The 20,765-nt window shown below is 50.5% G+C and overlaps 1 protein-coding gene across 7 annotated transcripts in view; it reads right to left on the bottom strand.

Moving 5' to 3' along the window:
• The window catches only part of FOXN3 (forkhead box N3), a 422,811-nt gene that overhangs the window by 92,864 nt on the left and 309,182 nt on the right, over positions 1-20,765 (bottom strand). For all 7 annotated transcript variants that reach the window (XM_056133253.1, XM_056133252.1, XM_056133258.1 and 4 more), the window contains one exon: positions 4,017-4,081. In XM_056133253.1, the coding sequence (XP_055989228.1) occupies positions 4,017-4,081 (65 nt within the window). The remainder of the gene's footprint in view (positions 1-4,016; positions 4,082-20,765) is intronic.

Genomic DNA, 20,765 nt, shown 5'->3' with positions numbered 1-20,765 from the left:
GAGGAGAAGCAAAAACTTTACTTTCCTCGTGAAGAAATCGGACGCTCTTAAGAGATACAACATAAAGTCTTCCCGACACATAGAGATGCGGGGCTGGAGGTGTGTGTCACTGCACTCACCTCTGTGGCCCCTCCCTGGGTCCCCCTTAATGATGGTGTGTCCCCTCCTGGCACTGTGTGCCATCTATAGAAGTGCTCTCGGTCCCTGAAACCACCAACACGTTTCAGCGGTCCCCAGCAGCTGAAGCGCTATTGAAGATAAATACTGTGAATTGATGAAACGACCAATTACATGAAGTGCCCGGACACGGTGTGATCCGAACCAAATCTCACCCATTATCCTCAGACCCGAGCGGTGGAGGAGGGCCCTTGAGGACTTCCGGGTAATTCTTACAATGGGGCCTGCGCCGTGAAAACTGACTGCTCAGCCGCTTTGGCGTCGAATCCGGGTCCAAGGACACAGGCAGGCCCCGCCAGTCAATGCTGTCACTTGTTCCACGCCTTCCAGATTCCATTGTCCACGGATGCTCTGCAGCGCAGTGCCACGTTCTCTCCCACACATGGGCAGTGGGGACCATGCCAACCACAAAGTGCCAGGCCCACTCGCACACGCTCATTCCTACCCTGACTGCAGACCCTTGTCCTATCCGCATGCCCACAACTATTTCTTTCTCTCTCTGTTTATTTTTCCATTGGGAGGGAAGGGCAGTTGGCAGAAGACAGATGAACCTCCAAAGTGATGCTCCACAGACCTGGGGCCTGTGCTGGTGACTCTTAAGCAACCAGGCGGTTCAGTTCAATGCCAGGGTCTGAAAATGTGGCGCTGATGGTGGCCCTGCAGTGCCACGGATTCTCAGAGACACCCCAGGGCTGCCCAGGGCTCCAGGATGCTCCCAGCAGTCTGGGGATAGGACCAGAGGTGCTATCCCAAGTGCTTTGCCCCTTTATTATCTCACTCCACCCCCAGGCAGGCCCCTTGCTCAAGTGTCTATTCTCCCCCCTCGCCCCCAAGTGACCATCCCTGCATCCGCACCCTTCCCCCATGTATCAGTCTCTTTTCCAATCAACATGTTCTTGGACTGAGCTTCCTGGCGTCCGTCCCTTAGGTGTCCAGCCTCTGGGTCCCTTCACCCAGCAGTTTCCTGCCCGAGTCTTGCTCTTGATAGTTTTCTGACACCTACATGCAGGGGGGCTTCTGACCCTGGTGGACTCTTGTGACCACCTTGTGCCTCACTTGTAAGAAATAGGTCCTTGAGGGCACAGGAAAATAGTCCGTATCTTGCTGGCCCAAGTCCTACAGCTGGAACCTAGAGGCTGAGAGTTTTCCTGGTGTGATTACCAAGAAAAGGGCTCTCTCCAACGTGCCACAAGGAAAAGCAAGAAATGGCAGAGTGCCGAATCCAGAAGTGCCAAGGATAAGAGAGGTGAAGAGCTGGCAGCAATCAAGATCTGCTTCCACCAACACCAGAGACCTTTCCTTGGCACCACTGGGCAGCTGGCTTGGTTAGATGCCAGCAGAGGGACACGGGCAACTTCTGGAGGATGGGGATCACCCACCAAGGACTAGGAAATATTAACTCAGGAGAACATCCTTTGAGGACGTCAAAGGAACACAAACTTTGAGAACTCTAATCATCAGAAAAATGTCCTTTTAGAGCTTTATTTGCGTGGAGCAAATGAGAAAACATCACATAAAAGTCAAAGTTAACAGATCCCCTGCCCACACTTCTAAAGTCAACCCAGATTCTCCTGAGTGACAAGTGTACCCCAGAATCTGGAGTGATAGCATAGGGGTAGGGCATTTGCCTTGCACGCTGCCGACCTGGGTTCAATTCCCTGCCCCTCACAGAGAGCCCAGCAAGCTACCAAGAGTATCCCGCCACATGGCAAAGCCTGTGACGCATTCGATATGCCAAAAACAGTAACAACAAGTCTCACAATGGAGATGTTACTGGTGCCGGCTAGAGAAAATCAATGAACAACAACAGTCCTACAGTGCTACAGTGCTACCCCAAAATCAATGGGCAGCAGCAGATCACAAATGAATTCAGTGAGCATCTCAAGTGTGCTAATTTCACTCTAGTGCCTGGAATTTCTCACCTTACCAGGAAGAAGGAAAGAGATACTAGCCCTGAGCTGGGTTCATCCAGTGAAATCATTCACTTTCTGGAAGTATATTGGTCTTTCTCCCATGCTTTTCCTTCATAATTCCAAATATATTTAAAGCAAATTCTACCAATGTGGAACTTAATGAAATAAAATACCAAAACACACTAAGAAGGTAAAATTCTAGGGGCCAAAGTGATAGTACCGTGAGTGGTGGGTAGGCCACTTGCCTTCCATACAGCCAACCCAGCTTTGATCTCCAGCATCCCATATGGTCCCCTGAGCCCACCAGGAGTATTCCCTGAGCTCAGAGTCAGGAGTAAGCCCTGAGCACAGCTGGGTGTGGTCCCGAAACTAAAAATAAAGAAGGTAAAATTCTACCTCTGAAACTCAAAACATGACTGATATTCATGTCACCATCACAGATAGTAAGAAAACAGATCTGAGTAACTGAAAACACTGACTAAAAACAACCAAAGGACCCCATCAGCATCCGTTTCTACTTATGCTCGTGAAAGGGTGAACAAAACGGGCGTCTTGTGAATGAGATACTCGTTTTTGAGAGCAGGAGTTCCCCATTCTAAAAAATAGGGTATCTTCAATGGTCGTTAAAATTGGAATCAATCAAACCTGTCTATCTACATTTCACTTGTACCGAGTCAGACCACAAAGAAATCCTTCACATTTCCGATTTCACAGGCAATTAAGAGACAATATGCAATTGCACAGCCTATAAAGCAACAAGGCAAGGGCGAGGGCCTCTCTCCTCAACTGTGTGAGGTGCTCCAGAAATCTGAAGATAGATGCCTCCTGTTTCTTTCCTTCTTTCCATTCTATTTTTTGGGTAGCCACACCCAGCGATGCTCGGGGGTTACTCCTGGCTCTGCACTCAGCAATCACTCCTGGTGTGATCGGGGGATGTATGGGGCACCAGGGATCAAAACCAGGTGGGCCAGATGCACCGGCAAGCTCTGTGCTCTCTCTGGCTGAGGTCTCCTTTCCTCTCCACACTGATTCAAAGGCGCTGGAGTTCTTCTCTCTAAACCCTGCCCTGATGAAACACGCTGATGGTGCTGGTGCTGGTGCAAACTAAGCCACATGTAAGTGTGAGCCACCAGTGGCACGCACCGGCACCCACACAAGCTCCTGGTACGGCTCAAGTCACCTGCCTGTGCCAAGAGACCCTGAGAGAACAGGACGCAGGGAGGTCCTTGGGGGTCGGCCAGTCACCGCCTGTCTGCGGGGCACGTTGACAAAACAGGGCTGGGCAACTGGATGTTAAGTTCTGTAAAGACCAAGTGCACCAGATCGTCACTTTAACCATACGTTCCGGTGCATCAGCCCAGACACTTATTAGTGGCCAAAATGAGATGAAAAATGGTCTGAGTACCCCAAGCACCCGGGACATTCCTTCTGGCTAAACAACAGACGAAGGGATTCTCCCCGTCCGCCAGGGTCACAAGAGGGGAACTGAGTCCCAGAGCCAGCAATGGTCTCCTTTCCAGAAGCACAATCGTTAGGGATCGGCCAAGAACACACCCACACGCCAGGAACATCGCTCATGGTCCAACAGATCCAAAGTGTCTGCGGGGTGCAGGGAGCACGCCCTACGGTCCCAGCGTGGGCGGCGCGTGCTCTGCCCCACCCTGGGCTTCCACTAGCCCTGCTGCGGCCGGCGGGCCTCCCAAGCAACCTTCCTGTGACTCGAACTTCGCCCCAGCAAAGCAAGCACTTCCAGAACAGCAGCGCGACCGCAAGTGCCGAGAGACAGTCCCGGCCCCCACCGTCCCGGCCCAGCGAGCCGGAGGGTTGAGCGGGGAGGAAACGGAGAAATGTACGAGCAGACCCGACCCACAGAGATGGCCGCTCCCCAGTAGGCCCGGCTTTCCCCAGGGGCGGCGAGAGGCCTACCTTGTAGCAGGGCTCCATTCCTCTTGAAGAAGGTACTGCCCGGCCAGATGGGGGGCCCTGGTGTGCTGCAAGAGAAGAGAGAAGAGGGTAAGCGCCCGCCTCTGACTTCCCCGGCCCATGCTCAGGGCACGCTGCTTCAAAACACCACTTCGCGCTGGCTTCTGAATACTTTCCTACCAGCTCCCCCCTTACTCTGCCCCAAAGAGCCTATTTTATAAACTGTTTCTTCATGATTGCCACTCAATGCCTTTTTGCAAACCACAACACCCAAAAGGAGAGAGAGAACAACAGGGAATGCCCCTGCCACAGAGGCAGGGTGGGGTGGGGGGATGGGGGTAGGAGGGATACTGGGATCCGTGGTGGTAGGAAATGGGCACTGGTGGAGGGATGGGTATTTGATCATTGTATAATTGAAACCCAAGCACAAAAATTTGTAAGTCTACAACTGTACCTCATGGTGTTTCACTAATAAAAATTAATTAAAAAAAAATAAAAACTGTTTCTTGGGGGCTGGAGTGATAACATAGCGGGTAGGGCATTTGACTTGACCTGCACGCGGCCAACCCGGGTTCGATTCCCAGTATCCCATAGGGTCCCCTGAGCACCGCCAGGAGTAATTCCTGAGTAGAGACAAAAAAATCCCCTGAGCATCGCCAGGCATGACTCAAAATGAACAAATAAATAAATAAAATCAAACTGTAAGAAATACCTTAAAAAATAGGTTAAAACTATCTTACTTCAGGGCTGGAGTGAAAGCACAGCAGGTAGGGCGTTTGCCTTGCACGTGGCCAACCCGGGTTTGATTCCCAGCATCCCATATGGTCCCCCGAGCACCGCCAGGAGTAATTTGAGTGCAAAGCCAGGAGTAACTACTGAGCATCGCCGGGTGTGACCCAAAAAGCAAATAAATAAATAAATAAATAAATAAAATCGGTTTCTTTGTGGGGGTCACACTTGGAGCTGCTCAGGGCTTGCTCCTGGTTCTGTGCTCAGGCATCACTCCTGATGCGTAGCTCAGGGGACCGTGGGGCGGGGAGAGACTGAGCCCGAATTAGCTGTGTGTAATGCAAGCACCTCACCCTATCTCTCCGGTCCCCGGAACGCCTCTCTGTAAAACCATGAAGTGAATTTGATATCCACAAGCTTCCCCGTTCCCAGGGCAAGACCAGCCAGGGCTCACACACCAGCCAGTGCCAGTCTTAACCCTGGCGCCTCCCGGGCACTGCAGTTACAGGCCAGTAAACCAAGGGCCAGCTCAAGCTTCCGTCTCACAGCGCGTCACTGAGGAGGGTTGCTAACCCAGACAACTTTTTCATTTTTACGTGGCAAAGGACAGACTACTGCCAGTATCTGTAGGCTGCTGACATTTCCTACAGTCCCCTGCCCTTCCTAAATGCAAAGGCTTCACCCCACCGCCCGATCCTTACCAAACGGATAGGACCGTGTCGAACGTCCCCCATCCGCCAGCCACACGGTCTAGCCTGTCTTCAACTGCACGGTCTCAAGCACAGTGCTCTGTCTCCTAGCAAGCACTTCACAGCTCTGTTTCTACCCTGAGTCTGGTACTACTTCAGAGAGGCAAGACAATGAGAGAGAGCACCAGATCCCCAAGCCCCTTTCCTGTGCCCACAGAAGGGTACTTTCCGCTTTACAACACCCACTAAATCGGCTGGTAGCCACACGGGTCCTGGCCCAAGAGCTTCCAAGAGCGGGAGGCAGACTCTGCAACATCAAGAGCAGCTGAGATTAATATTAGAAAACAGTCAAAACGATGACTCTGCCCAGGGCATGTTCCTTCTGCCAAAGGACGGTACAGACAGCCAAATGGTCAGCGCAGCACGAACAGGCCAGTGGGGCTGGCGGGTACTCGTGTAAGTTGCAGACGTGTGCACCCGGGGCTGAGGAATCTGACAGGCCATGCTCTGAGCGCTTTCCTGGTCACGGAGTCACGGGGTCTCTGGCCGTACAGACTATAGAGGTCATAGAAAAGCCAGTGGCACCTTACTGCTGGTCAATGTGCCCTTCCCGGAGAAACAAACAGTAGGGCAGGGACCAGGCCTTGGTCCGTGACCAGGCCACGCTGTAAACCATTGTGAGCACCACTATTAAGCATGTGATGACACTGGACACACACAAACCCTGCAGAGATGCGTGTGCGCCCTTAGAGTGTGTGTATGGCCCATCTGGGTTCGGGCACCTGCACCCCTGCCTCTCGGCCGTGGACATCATGGGCCCTCACGTGGCCCCGGCTACAGAGCATGGAGCAGAGCTGGCCCACGGGATACTGCCGGCCAGCTGACTTCTCTTCCTTCGCATTCCAGTTCTGGTTCTGTTTTTGAGGCTTTTAAGGCTCCGAGTTGCATGAAGAATAATGCGCATTAAAACGCTTAAGATTATCTTTTAACAACTCCAGCCAGCTCCTGGGGATTTTACCATCTTATTTTTTTTTTCCGCAGGAAATAGCAAGCTAGCTGTTGCCAATATGGAATCACCTGATCTCGAAAGATATTTTTAAAAACTGAGGACTTCATTACAGCGGACTCGGAGCTGTCAGAGAATCCAATAATTGAGTATTACTGCAGGAGCCTGAATATCCAGCTTACTTCCCTCCAAATCTCCTCTTTATCCTGACCTTGATTTGGCTGAAAACTGAGTAGACGCCGGGGACTGAGCAAATGTGGGCAACCGAGGTCAGGTAAATCCTGTGGTTTAGATAAGGAAAGTCTCTCTAGGATAGAAATCTCCTTAATGATTCTCACAGCCTCCTCTTAATGTACCAAAGTGACAGGCACTGCCCCTCCCCCCAACTCCAGTCATTCTGCTGTGCCTGTCACCTCTAGGTCAGTTGGCCGGTGTCCCACCTTCCTCCCCCGAACCCTACACTGTGAGACCCGGAGTGCCTGTGATAGCGAGGAAAGGGACACAGGACGGGCAAGATTAGGGACATTTAGAGGGCCAGATGAGGAATATGGCCCTAAAGAAAGGAATGTCACATAACACAGCGGGTAGGGCGTTTGTCTTGCTTGTGGCTGACCCAAGTTCGAGTCCCAGCATCCCATATGGTCCCCTGAGCACCGTCAAGGGTAATTCCTGAGTGCATAGCCAGGAGTAACCCCTATGCATTAGGGAGTATAGCCCAAAGAGCAAAAAAAATAAAATAAAATAAATAAATAAAAAAGGAAGGAAGGAAGGAAGGAAGGAAGGAAGGAAGGAAGAAAGGAAGGAAGGAAAGACTGTCACAAGGGTGGTGGGGTGATGTCCGAGAACCTGGATGACCTAGGCCCAAAGTGGACACTGGAAGAGAACCATCTCAGCATCCTCAGCCATTGCCTAAAGACAAGATCTGGTGTCCCGCGACAGAGACCAAAGGGGAATGGGAAGGGCAAGGTTAGGGGTGTCAGAGATTGCTAAGCAAAGAACTCACGGGGCAGAGAAGGCCACAAGCGTAGCATAGGAGGTGCCCACTTGCCCTTCAGGCTCCCACCCCAGGAGAGAATCCTCTCAGCATCCTCCCCCATGTCAATGGCCCATACTCTTGGAGCAGAATAGAGAGACGCTCACCCACTCACCTTGGCTGAAAACGTATAAACGGGGAAGACCTCAGCCTTTCTTTGGGATCCTGCCTTTGGAGACCCCTCCCATAAGCTAGGAGCTTCCCCACCTCCCTTTTCGTTTCCTTAAATAAAGTCTCTTCATGCAATTTGCTACCACCTGGTTGGAACTGGAAGACAGCGTGCAGAGGGAAGGAAGCCAGAAAAAGACAGACAGACACACAGGGTGATGGCACGCATCTGTGGAGTACAGCATACTGGAAGAGGAAGAGTTCACTGCCACTGTCACTGAACTCCCGTTGTTCATCAATTTGCTCAAGCGGGCCCAGTAACTTCTCCATTGGAGACTTTGTTGTTACTGTGTTTGGCATATCGAATACATCACGGGGAGCTTGCCAGGCTCTGCCATGCGGGCGAGATACTCTCAGTAGATTGTCGGGCTCTCCGAGAGGGGCGGAGGAATCGAACTCGGGTTGGCCATGTTGGCTGCCTGCAAGGCAAACGCCCTACTGCTGTGCTATCGCTCCAGCCCGGAAGAGGAAACGTACTGTAATGAAAGGGGGAGGCTTAGATCATCCTGGACCCCAGTGCTTAGAGAGGAGACAGAGAAGGCAAGAAATCAAGGGCAGAAGAAGAGAATGGGAAGTAATGGGTGAACAGGCATCCATGGGGGCCTCAGTTGTACCAGGGATACGGGTGAGGGGTGGAGCCAGAGATCCAAATCACAGATTCAGCAACAGAACTAAACACATGAGATGTGGGCAGCATCCCCTGAAACTCTGTAATGTGCCTGTGAAGCTGACAGGTGGGGTGGAGTGGGGTTGGGGTCGGGAGGGAATCTGGGAAAACTGGTGGAGGGAAAGGTGTTGAATTACTGTATGCCTAAAACACAACTATCAGTAACTTTGTAAATCATGGCCCTTTAATCATTTTTTAAAAAGTTTTAGAAAGCAATAAAATAAAATGATGAAAAGTCTTCTAAATTCAGCCATTTGCTCTCTCTCCAGTTCCTTTCTTTCTTTTTTTTTTTCCTTTTGTATGTGTGTGTAAAGGGCTGGAGCAATAGCACAGCGGGTAGGGCGTTCGCCTTACAAGCGGCCAACATGGCCGACCCGAGTTCGATTCCTCCGCCCCTCTTGGAGAGCCCGGCAAGCTACCGAGAGTATTCAATATGCCAGACACAGTAACAACAAAGTCTCCAATGGAGACGTTACTGGGCCCGCTCGAGCAAATCGAGTATGTGTGTGTGTGTGTGTGGGGGGGGGGGTCACACTGGGCGATGCATAGGGGTTCCTCCTGGCTCTGCACTCAGGAATCACTCCTGGCGGTGCTCGGGGGATCATATGCTGGGGATCGAACCTGGGCTGGCCATATGCAAGGCAAATGCCCTCCCCGCTGTGCTATAGCTCTAGTCTCTAGTTCCTCACTTTCAACTGACAGCTTGAGGACAAGAATCTAAGCGCCTATCCCTGCTATGACATACTGAGCTGAGCATCTCCTGGTTGTTCTTCCAGAATTATTCCATTTTCCATAGGGGTGTGTGTGTGTGTGTGTGTGTGTGTGTGTGTGTGTGTGTGTGTGTGTTCTTTCCTTTCTAAGAACCAACCCTCCATGCATAGAGACTAAGTCAAGGACAACCCCCCCCACCCAACCCCTCCCCTCCTGGAGCCTGGCCAAGTTCACCTCACAAAGAAGATGAATGTTCTTATTCCACTAAGGGACTTCACAGGACAGCCGCAATGCCATCCACCTAATCAAATAGAATTATTTCAAACCTTCAGGATTGAGGGGAAAAAAGAAAAAAAAACCCTCAGGCATAATTAAGTCTCTTACAAAGGAGCAAAGATATACAGTAGTATGTCTTCCACTACAATCATGGATAAAAGCTTTAAAAAATGGAAAGAAAATGACGAATCTCCTCATTGATGGTAAGTAATGTGTTAGGTAATTGGGAAGAGTCTTTTCTATGATTTCTTGATTACTTAGGAATATATAAATAACTGGATAAGTATATGTGTATTTTAGATAATATGGGATGCACGTTTGGATCTACGGAAGAAATGGCATGAAGTCTCGGCTCCAATTTTCGATGCAAGCGTACAGCTCAGGATACATCTTATGAACAGATGCAAAGGTGTTTATCATTATCTTTGTGCTACACAGTTTCTAATTTTACATATGAAAACCAAGCCATCATTCAGCATAAAGTACATTATTTGCATGATATATTTGCATTTGTAAAACACCCACATTTACTTTTACTGTTTAATGGGCCTGGTAAAAATGGGCCACTCTATATAAATGGAGCACACTGGTTCCCAACTCAATGGTGTTGATAAGAGGGGGGGAACAAACCACCCTACTCCTTTTAGATGCAAATGAACCTACTAATCACAATTAAATGGTGGAGTTGAGGAAAGCAGAGAGCAGCTGTTCCTGGAGTTAAATTCAGGGCCCTGGGGTTCTAGCTTCCTCTCTGGAGTAGCCGGTGTCTTTCCCAGAGGACATGGACATAAATTCAACTTTCCCAAAGGTGGTCAAGACAGAGGAAGTAGCTTCCTATCACTTGAGCCCAAACCTATTTGGAAACCGGCCAGAGAGCAGAATTAGAAACCAGCAAACTTGCCTAGGCAAGGACAAAGGTCCTGGCTTTACCCTCCATGCAAACCATCATCATTCCCCCCCCCCCCCCCCCCCCAGCCTAATCCTTACTTTCTCTAGGTTATTAGATAAGTCTAAGAGTGCCTCAGGGGACCAGCCCCAGAGGGGATTTTACTGTACCTGCTAGCTCCCAACCACTCCTTGTAAAAAAAGTGTGTCCTTGTAGTCCGGTTTCCTTTAAAAACTGTTCCTTGTGACCTTCCAGAGCAGCCAGTTACTTTGAGGAGATGAACCAGGCTTCTCCTACGCTGTCTAAGGCTGGTAAAGCTTATGCCCTATGCACAGTCAAACCTGGGTTCAATCCTCATCCTCCCACAAGGTCCTCTGAGCACTGCTGGGGGCGATCCTTGAGCACAAAGCCAGGAGTAAGCATAAGCGGTGTTAGGTGTGGTCCCCAAAACAACCCCCAAAATAGCTCTTGACAGCCCATCCCCACCTCCCGATTGGCTACCCTCACCCTCGGGCAGTCCAATGAGATAGGACCAGATTTTAACACACACACACACACACATACACACACACACCGCCATCAGAAGACAATAACTGAGCAGGCTTCATACTTTGAGGCTGGAGTTCTTACAACAGCGCTAGGGCACTCGGTTGTCAGGAGGCAGATCCGGATTCAATTCCCAGCACCTCATATGGTCCCCTGAGCCCTGCCAAGAGTGATTCCAGAGCGCAGAGCCTTGAGTAACCCCTGAGCACTGAAAACCAAACCAAACGCAAAAACCCTCAGACATACACACGGGAACCGAGACACCACCTGACAGGGTACGCAGGGAGGTTCCTCACACAACAGCAACCACCTGGCAGTCCGACTGCGGCTGTCTCCACACCCCAAGGAGAGGAAACGTGAGAACACGGAGGTGTGAGCACATAGGGATGCAGCGAGACTATTCATAATAGGAAAAGCAGACGCAGCCTCGGGTCCACCAAGGCATCCAAGTGTTGCCAGCAGAGAGAGAGGGGGCGGCGTGGGTAACAGACCTTGGAAAAACACTGTCTGGAACCTACACTAGCCCAGAGGCAGGAAGGCGACTGAGACACAGGCCCTGTCTGAGGAGCCCAGTCTGAAAAAACACTCAGATGCGGAATTTCCAAGCCCAGACCTCCTGGGAGCAGAGAGGCTCCAGCCCGGGAACAAAGACCAACCTGAGTATCAAAAGATCATCTACAGCTCCCAGTTCCAACAGCCACACTTGCAGAGACTGGGGGTGGGGGTGGGAGGCGTCGGCCCCCCCCCCTCTGTGTCTCTGTCTATCTCTCCATCCCTCCCTCCCTATTTCCCAAGGAAACCTCCTCTACTTCACTATTAAAGTAAGCCCTTTACTACTCACTAGTCAACTACCTCTAGTGAAGTAAACTTCCTTTTACTTCTCCTGAAATTCCCTTCCATGATAGAAGGCCACACAATGCTCCTTGGAAAGCTTAGGTGAGTTTTAGGGTCTGACTTTCCTTTCCTGCAGAAAGCAATCTCTTGCTCCAATCTGGGTTCCCTGGCTCCCCCAAGAAATTGGGTGCAAGCAAGCTCATTTCCCGCACCAGGTAGAACAAGTGGGACTCGGGTGTGATTTGACGGCCGCCTTGCAGGGCTGATGAGACCGGAGGTCTGGACCACGCAGGTACAGTTCAAGATCCCCCCCCAGGTATGTTCCAGGAAGACAAAGGGGACTGAGAGCAAAGCGATTGCTGCCCCTCTCCTCCCCAAGTCACATAAGCCCCCCCCCCCACCAGGAACCCTACTCCTTCACCAGCGGGACCACCTCTCCCGCCCATGGCAGCAGGAAGAAAACAGAAGATGATTTCACCTTAGGAGTCAATTTTGGGGGCTAGAGCCCCCAAATATTACAGCAGGTAGGGAACTGCTTTGCATGCGGCTGACCCGGGTTCAATCCCCAGCATCCCATCTGGTCCCCTGAGCACCACCAGGCGTAATTCCTGAGCGCAGAGCCAGGAGTAACCCCTGTGCATTGCCAGGTAACCCGTCACCATTCTCCCATTGTTCATCGCTTTGCTCGAGTGGGCCCAGTAACGTCTCCATTTTGAGACTTGTTACTGTGTTTGGCATATTAAATATGTCATGGGTAGCTTGCCAGGCTTTGCTGTGCGGGCGAGATACTCTCGGTAGCTTGCAAGGCTCTCCGAGAGGGGCAGAGGAATCGAACCCAGCTCAGCCAGGCCAGCTGCACGCAAGGCAAACGCCCTACATGCTGTGCTATCGCTCCAGCCCCCAGGTGAACCCCAAAAAGGAAAAAAAAAGTCAAATTTGACCTATGTGACAACATGAGAGAAACCTGACAAACCGGTCCCCAAAAGACAAATACTGGAAGATTCCAATTAAATTTTATATAGAGACTTAGAAATTATTAGAAATCTTGTCTAATTCCGAGAAGCTGAAAGCAGCACAGTGGTTTCCCAGGACTGGCGGGAAGGGGTGGAAGGAAAGTGATTGGTTATGGAGTTTCAGTTCTGCAAGAGTAAAAGAAAAACGGCTGACGGGTGGGAGAGTGTGCAGTGGTCAGGTGCTTCCTTTGCAAGCAGCCGACCCGGGGTCTATCACTGAGCACAGAGCTAGGAACGAGCTCGAAGCCGCGCTGCTAGGAATGGGCCTCAAACCAAAACAGACCAAAAATAAATGAATAAATAAAGAACAAGAAAAAAGGGAGGTGGAACCAGCAGGTGACTCCTGAGAGCAAGCATGGAACTGAGGGGCTGAAGCGACAGCACAGCGGGGAGGGCGTTTACCTGGCATGTGGCTGACCCGGGTTTGATTCCCAGCATCCCATTTGGTCCCCGGAGCACCGGAGTAATTCCTGAGTGCATGAGCCAGGAGTAACCCTTGAGCACTGCCGGGTATGACTCAAAAATAAAAATAAAAAAAAAAAAGGAACTGAAGTTGCTGAGATGGGGAGACGATTGTCTACAGCACCCTGAACTCCTGGCTCATTTTCTAAAATGTCTGGGCACCTTTCATCAGGGAGCAGGAAGGACGGTGCCAGGCAGGGGCACCTCAGCGCATGCCCCGAGCACCCGGCAGTTCTGCTGGCAAGGCCACGGCAGGCAGGAGCAAACCGAACCGGGAGAGAAGTTCTGTGGAAAACTGGCTCACGGACCCGAGGTTTGCCTGACCTGGGAAGTCGAAGGGTCAATGCCACTGACTGGCCCTGGGTGTCCGCCGCAGCATGGACAGTCTGGCTGACAAGAAAATACCCAGGCAACAGCAAGCCGCACCTGGATGGTTCCCTTCCTCCCGCACCCAGCCCATACCTCAGCATAAACACGGGTCACGGACACGCGCGCTGGGGAGCCCCATGTCTGCAGTGCAGGACCAGCACGCTCAGCGTGGGACAGCGGGACACGGGGACACGGTCAGACACAGAGAGACACAATTCTCTAAATCCTCCACCCACCGCCACAAATCCAAGTCGCACAGCACAGCACACAGTTTGGGTTTGTGGGAAATGTTTGCTTCGCAGTGATTACAATTTTTTATGAAAGCAAGAAAGCAAAAAAAGCAAGCAAGCAAGCAAGCAAGAATGAATGAAAGAAATTCCAGGGCTGGAGCAATAGCACAAAGGGTAGGGCATTTGCCTTGCACATGGCCAACCCAGGTTCAATTCCCAGCATCCTATTTGGTCCCCTGCCAGCAGTTAGGGGTAATTCCTGAGTGCAGAGCCAGGAGTAACCCCTGTGCATAGCCAGGTGTGACCCACAAAGCAAAAAAGAAAAAAAAATTTCAGTGTGATAAAAGAAATTCCAGTGTGCCAAGGCCAAATGATGTAACTGGCATGAACCCCCAAATTGCACCTCTGTCCCAATGCTCCCACTGGGCCACGAGAGCTGCCTGTGCCCTCAGGGGGCTTCTCCATCTAAGCCCGGTCACCCCCTGTTCCCTGTGACCACTCTGTGCCAGGTGTCCCCGAGTCAAACAAGAAACAGCTGCAATGGTCCTCATCCCACCTCATGAAGCCTGAGATTAAGAGCGGATTTCTACACCCAAACCCCTCTGATTCTCTACAAGGATTAGAGAAAAGTGCCCGGTCCTCTCCCTCAGGAAAAAAAATGCAGCGAATAACGGAGCTCAACTTTCCAGGCAGTATTAAATTCCAAGCACTGAGTTTCCAATGAGGCACTGGACAATGGGTGTGGGATGCACAACTGACTGTCACAAGGTCTGGTGCCACTTGTGGGGCCCATCCCACAGCGGAGTCAGGAGCAGGGCTGGGGTGGGGGTGGGGAGGGGTGCGGCGTTCCCTTCCCACACTTCCGCTCTGCATTCCTGCAGCAAGGAGGGTCTCGGAAGACGGGCCCCGGAAGAGGAGCCCAGGGCCCCTGCAGTAAAGCCAAGACCATTTGGTCAGCTTTCTGTGCTCACTTGACCATGGGCATGAGGCACAACACATATGCTGGGCCCACAACCTCTGTGCCAACTAACTGCTGACAGGGGTCAGCACTTGGTCACGCTCCAGAGCCTTCCAGCATGTGCCAAGTGCCTGTCTGTTCACCTTGTGAGTCCCTCCCTCACATGCCATCACCCGGTCTTGGTCAGGATTGCAGGCCCAGGCATCACCTTTACAACACAGATCCTTTTAACCCTAGCAAATGCCTGCCCACACCCCGGCTTAGCATGTTGTGCCGGCAGGGATCCCACCCCACAAACACTTATGCTCTTACACTGGCATTTTGTTGTGTTTTTTGGTTGTTTATTTTTTTTCCCTTTTGGGGTCACACCCAGTGATGCTCAGGGCTGACTCCTGGCTCTCCACTCAGCAATTACTCCTGGCAGTGCTCGAGGGACCATATGGGTGGCTGGGGATCGAACCCGGGTCACCAGTGTGCGGGGCAAACACCCTCCCCGCTGTGCTTTCCTATTATGGCTCCAGGCGTACACTTGCATTTTGTACAGATCAGTCAATCGTGTGTTTTCATTCACTCCCGGGACGGGTTCAACTTTTTCAGTTTCATCTCCTGCTGTCCCCTGATATGTGTGTGTGTGTGTGTGTGTGCGCGCGCGCGCGCGCGCGCGTGCGCACGCGCACACGTGCGTCTGCTTGCCACAAGGGTGTTTTTCCCCTGATGCTCCAGAGTAGCACTGTTCTAACTGTTTCTCCCACTCTGGTGTGTGTTCCTTCTTTTCCTCTTTAATGTTTGGCCACATGTGGCCACGCTTGGGGGCTCCTCCAGGTTCAGAGCTGGGGTGGTGGGTGCTCCGACTGCTGACCTCTCGCTCATTCTTGAAAGTTCTGCTCCACTTTGCTTTCTGCCGCTCTCATGCCCAGAGCAGACGCGGCCTCGGGATGACACCTGTGCGATTAGGCTCTGGTTCTCCGTGGCGAGCTTAGAACAGGGAGTCAATCCCTGTGCAACAAGCACAGCCTACAAGGACACTCGTCTTGCGGCTAAGAAAACTTCATGCAGGGCGGGAGTGAGAGCGCAGCAGGTAGAGCGTTTGCCTTGCACGCGGCTGGCCTGGGTTCGATTCCCAGCACCCCATGTGGTCCCCTAAGCACCGCCAGGAGTAATTTCTGAGTGCAGAGCCAGGAGTAACCCCTGAGCATCGCCAGGTGTGACCCAAAAAGCAAAAATAAATAAATAAACAAATAAAATAAGGAAAAGAAAACTTCATGAAGAATCCTGGTGTCCCCAGGTCTGGGGCTTGGGCTTCAAACTGCTGAGATTTTCAATAAACCACACCTCTTCTTCCTTTCCAGGGGACCCTTGAGTTTTTGTGAACTGCAGCTAAGAAAATTTTGCTGGCCGCTTCGAAGCATCCACACATGGCCCTCTTTTCAGGAGACTACTATTATCCGGGCATCTCATTTAACCGGGCCCCCGGGCAGCCGAGCGCTAAATTAACATCACTCTTCTCTGCAGAGCAGAGACGGGCTCTCAACAGGCACAAGATGCCTGCATAACTTTGCCGAAGAGATTTACACACCCCTTTGTCTGCCACATAAATGGACTCAAGAGCCGGCAGTGCATAAATGATCCTTTCTTTCCACTGTTGATAGTTGAAAGCGGCCGTTTTCAGTTTCTTGCTGGTGATCACTCCACTAAAAATAGCTTTTGATGCTGTCACATGCCAACTTGCGCAGAACCTGAAAGCAAGTTCCCTTTTAGTTCTGAGCCGGTTCAGCTTTAAAAAGAGAGGCAGCTGTTAACATACTCCAGCGTGTTTACATGACGCTCAAGTAGCTCTGCTCATAGTAAAAACAGGGGAGAAACACAGACGCACACGCACGCGCGCGCGCACACACACACACACACACACACGGAAGTGGGCTTGCGGCCTCTGGTGATGCCTCTTCTTCGGAAGTGCCGGGAAGACGGGGAGGGTGGCAGGGAAAATCCCCCCAGAGCCCAGCTCGACAGGAAAACTGGCTGTGAGCCCCACTGCCATAGGAACAGGATGTGCGGCTGGGGCAGGGAAGAGGCCAAGCAAGTGAGAGGGACGTTCCTTGGAGTGGTCGCCAACATTGCCGAGCTGTTTCTGGAAATCCAGGATCCGAGGCAGGAAGCCTCGTGGCTTTCTGAGTGGTCCCTCTGATGCCTTTAAGCAGATGGCAGACACCGGATCTCTCTGCATGCCTGTCGAGAAGCCCCCCCCCCCCCCACCCCCTCCTCTCAATTGCAATGCAACAACACAGCAAAGCTAGGAACAGAGACCCAGAGAGAAGGCGGACATCCATCCCAGTTCCCCGCCCTGTCTGCAGCCCACAGGACCTGCCCTCTGGCTGACCTTTGGCCTGGAAGCGAGTGGAGGGTGAAGTCTGGATGCCTATGACAGCAGCCAGCGAGCATCCCCAAGCTGACAATCCTCCCCATCCTTTAGAAACCAGAAAAGCATGTCGGCTATGGAGAGAGGGTGAGGAAGAGAGGTGGAAAGAAAGAGAGGAGGAGAGAGGGAGAGAGAGGCAGTGGGACAGAGAGAGAGACAGACAGACAGATAGACAGAGACACACACACAGAGAGAGAGAGAGAGAGAGAGAGAGAGAGAGAGAGAGAGAGAAATGGAGCTGCCAAAGAAACTGTGCCCTTTCCCCCAAGCTCCCTCCCTTCCTTCTTCATTTCACCTGCCCCATGAGGACTCGGGTCCCGTCTGCTTTGGAAGGGAGAATTCATTGTGAAGTTCCATCCCGGAAGGCTTGTGCTGCATCTGGCATGGCCAGAGATCAGGGGTGCTCCAGCTTGCAGCCCCAATTCTCACAGTGCATGCCCCGAGTCCACAGCTGTGTCCTAGTCCTCTCAGACTCCCTTTGGGAGACCCTGAGCAGACAGCCCCTCTTAACATTATTGCCCCTTCCCACGGGCTTGGGGTCCCTGGACAGGGCTACTGGGATTCTCCCAGATACCCTCTGAACTGTAGCAGCACGCCCGAGCTATATCAGAGCAGGAATTTATCACCTAAGTTATATATATTTGAACAGCAGGACAGACTTTATGGACTGCTGTATCTTTAACGCTCATTTTTTGGTTAACAAGACAAAAGAATTTACAATTTCTGTGAACAGCTTGCTGGCAGTCAAAGCCATGATTCACTGCTGTCTGGTGACCGTCAAACATGCTTCCTCAGGAAAAGCCACTGTTGAACCTTGGCTAATGACAAAACGGCACAAATATGCAAAAGCTTTATGTTGATTAAGGGTTTGGGGTGGGGGCATCCCCCCAGGAATGAGCCCTCTGAAACAGAATTAACTACAAATTGGGTTTCTCTAGCTTTGCTTCTCTGTCACATGTCATGAGAATCATTTTAGGAAAACTACATGTTCTCTGCAACTTTCCTAATTTCCCTAAGTAGTATACTAAGCAAAACCATGTGCTTACAGTTCGTAAAATAAATAAATAAATAAATAAATAAATAAAAAATAAAAACAACCAAAAAAAAAAAAAAACTTTTGCCGACTCCTCTAAAAATAAGGGCAGAGCAGGGTAAATGGGGCTGAAAGTGACAAGACAGTGAGAAGGGCATTTGCCTTGCACACGGCCAGCCTGGGTTTGATCCCCAGCATCTCATATGGTCCCCTGAGCCCACCAGGAGTGATCCCTGAGTGCAGAGCCAGGAGTAAACCCTGAGCATCACTGGGTGTGGTCCCCAAACAAAAATAAATAAATTAGAAACAGCAGCAGGAGACGGCATTCCGAAACAAACACTGGTCCAGAAACCAACCAGATGGCTGCTGTTCTCTGGACTCCAGACAGAAGATTCCAAAGTGCCACACTCCGGTTTGTCTATCTTTGTCCGCACGCTGAGTTCCCACACTCTGAAGAGTCCCCCGGAGGTGGGGGGGGAAAGCGTGAAGAAAAAGCATGCTTTGCACGCTGGAGCCCTGGTTTGGATCCCCGGCACCCGGGGGTCCCCAGAACACTGCCTAAGCACTAAGACAGAAGAGCTACTGAGTACCACCAGGTGTCCCAAGAGCCCAAATCAAACATTAAGTGAGGGGGGTAAAATGTCCACCTAATTTCTGTGGTTGGAGAGATGACAGATTTTTCAGACTCCATGAGACTATTGTCCACAGCTGAAACCTGCTGATATGCACATCTTGTACAAGTATGGCTGGAGAAGCAGGGGTCCTTCATACACATGTGTACACACACTCATTCATACTCACACATTCACACATACACTCACATTCACTCACTCACATACACACCCTGCTGGAGAAGCAGGGGCCCTTCATGCGAACATGAACACACACTCACACTCACACATTCACATATACACTCACACAAATATTCATATACACGTATACACACATACACATACACCCACACTCACATACACACATACAATCTCTCTCTCTCTCTCTCACACACACACACACAGAGGCATGCATGCTTTTCATAAACAAAATAAGAATATATTCTCTGACCTCAAAACATACCCACACGTACACACTCATATCAAGATCTAAGAAGCTTCCGTCCCAGAGACAAATCAACTTTAAAGGTCAAGGAGGAACCAGACAAAGGTTTGCATAAATTGTGGCCAGAATATAAGAATGGCTTTTGCACGTAAGTGGTTGAGATGCAACTTTCAAAGGCTCAGAGACCTCTAAAGTGGAAACAAAAGTCCCATACTATTTTAATTCTTGAAAAAGAAATGCACTTTGGATTAACTTTGAACATAGGCAAAACAAAGCCAGTAAGTCATACTCCCAACCAAATGGTCTTGAGTTTGGAATGTTTAGAGACGGCACCACTAAAATTCCCCCTGAAAACAGTTCCCGATGGAATGTTAACTTAATTAGTATAAAATTAAATAATCATTACTTGGAATCTTTCTGATTTCATTTAACCAATCCTCCTCCTACACACACACACACACACACACACACACACGCACGCACACACACACACACACATTCTCTTCCACAAATGTTTTTTTAGACTGTTTCTCCTCTCTCTGGTTATTAGTGGAACAATCTGGGTTACGCATCAGACAGTCTATGGAAATCTGCCCTATTTCCTAAACGGAAATAATTTCATTATTAAAGACGAACTGGAGTACTGTTTTTAGGTCTGAGAGAAATACGGAATGAATTAAGACTGTGTGTAAGCCTCCTCTACACCCCCACCCCACCCCAATCATACTGTACTGAACACTTCGAGCAAAGTGACCAGACCAAACTCTGAACATCTCCTAGCTGGAAAGAGGCCAAGATCTCTCTGCTTTTCCTCTCCTGTCCCCTGGGTCCTTGGTTCACCAAGCCCAGTTCTTTTGGGAAGCCAGCTGCAGTCTACACCCGCTGAAACATTAAGACACGTGTTTTGTATCATACTACAGACTACAGTTTGTGAGTCCTCACCTTCTCGCCATCCTTCCCAGTTCCTCTGTCAGCTGAGGTTTAGGAAAAGTCCCATTTTCTCAAGCCCTCCAGAATCACTTAGAATAAATCCTTGAACACTCTCCGCTGATCAAAAATTTGACTGCTAGCTCTATGTAAATAACTTCTGAACACCCCCACCAGACATAAGAGCTAGGAAGGAAAACAAAAGTTGTGTCTGCATTTTAAGACAGTATCCATTTTGGATGAAAAGCCCTTAATAATGACCAGTAAGGCTGGAGCAATAGTACAGCGGGTAGGGAGTTTGCCTTGCACGTGGCCAACTCAGGTTCAATTCCCAACATCCCAAATGGTCCTTTGAGTACCACTAGGAGTGATTCCAAAGTGCATGAACCAGGAATAACCCCTGTGTATCACCGGGTGTGACCCAAAAGCAAAATAATAATAATAATAATAATAATAATAATAATAATAATAACAACAACAACAACAACCAGGAAAATAATAAAAATTGGTGTGTTGGGATGGGATCAACAGAACAGCAGGTAGGGTGCTTTGCCTTGCACATGGCTGTCCCAGGTTCAATCCCTGGCACCATAAATGGTCCCCCAACGCTGCCAAGAGTGACCCCGGAGTGCAAAACCAGGAGTATGCCCTGAGCACTGCCAGGTGTGCGCCCCCACCCCCCAAATGGTATATTCAGTCAGGGAGATAGTAAACAAACTTTGTACATAGCTGACCCTGGTTCC

This window comes from Sorex fumeus, unplaced genomic scaffold (genome assembly GCF_029834395.1).
Source record: "Sorex fumeus unplaced genomic scaffold, SorFum_2.1 ptg000098l, whole genome shotgun sequence".
NCBI classification, from domain to species: Eukaryota; Metazoa; Chordata; class Mammalia; order Eulipotyphla; family Soricidae; genus Sorex; species Sorex fumeus.
This window is presented reverse-complemented; position numbering and strand designations above follow the sequence as displayed.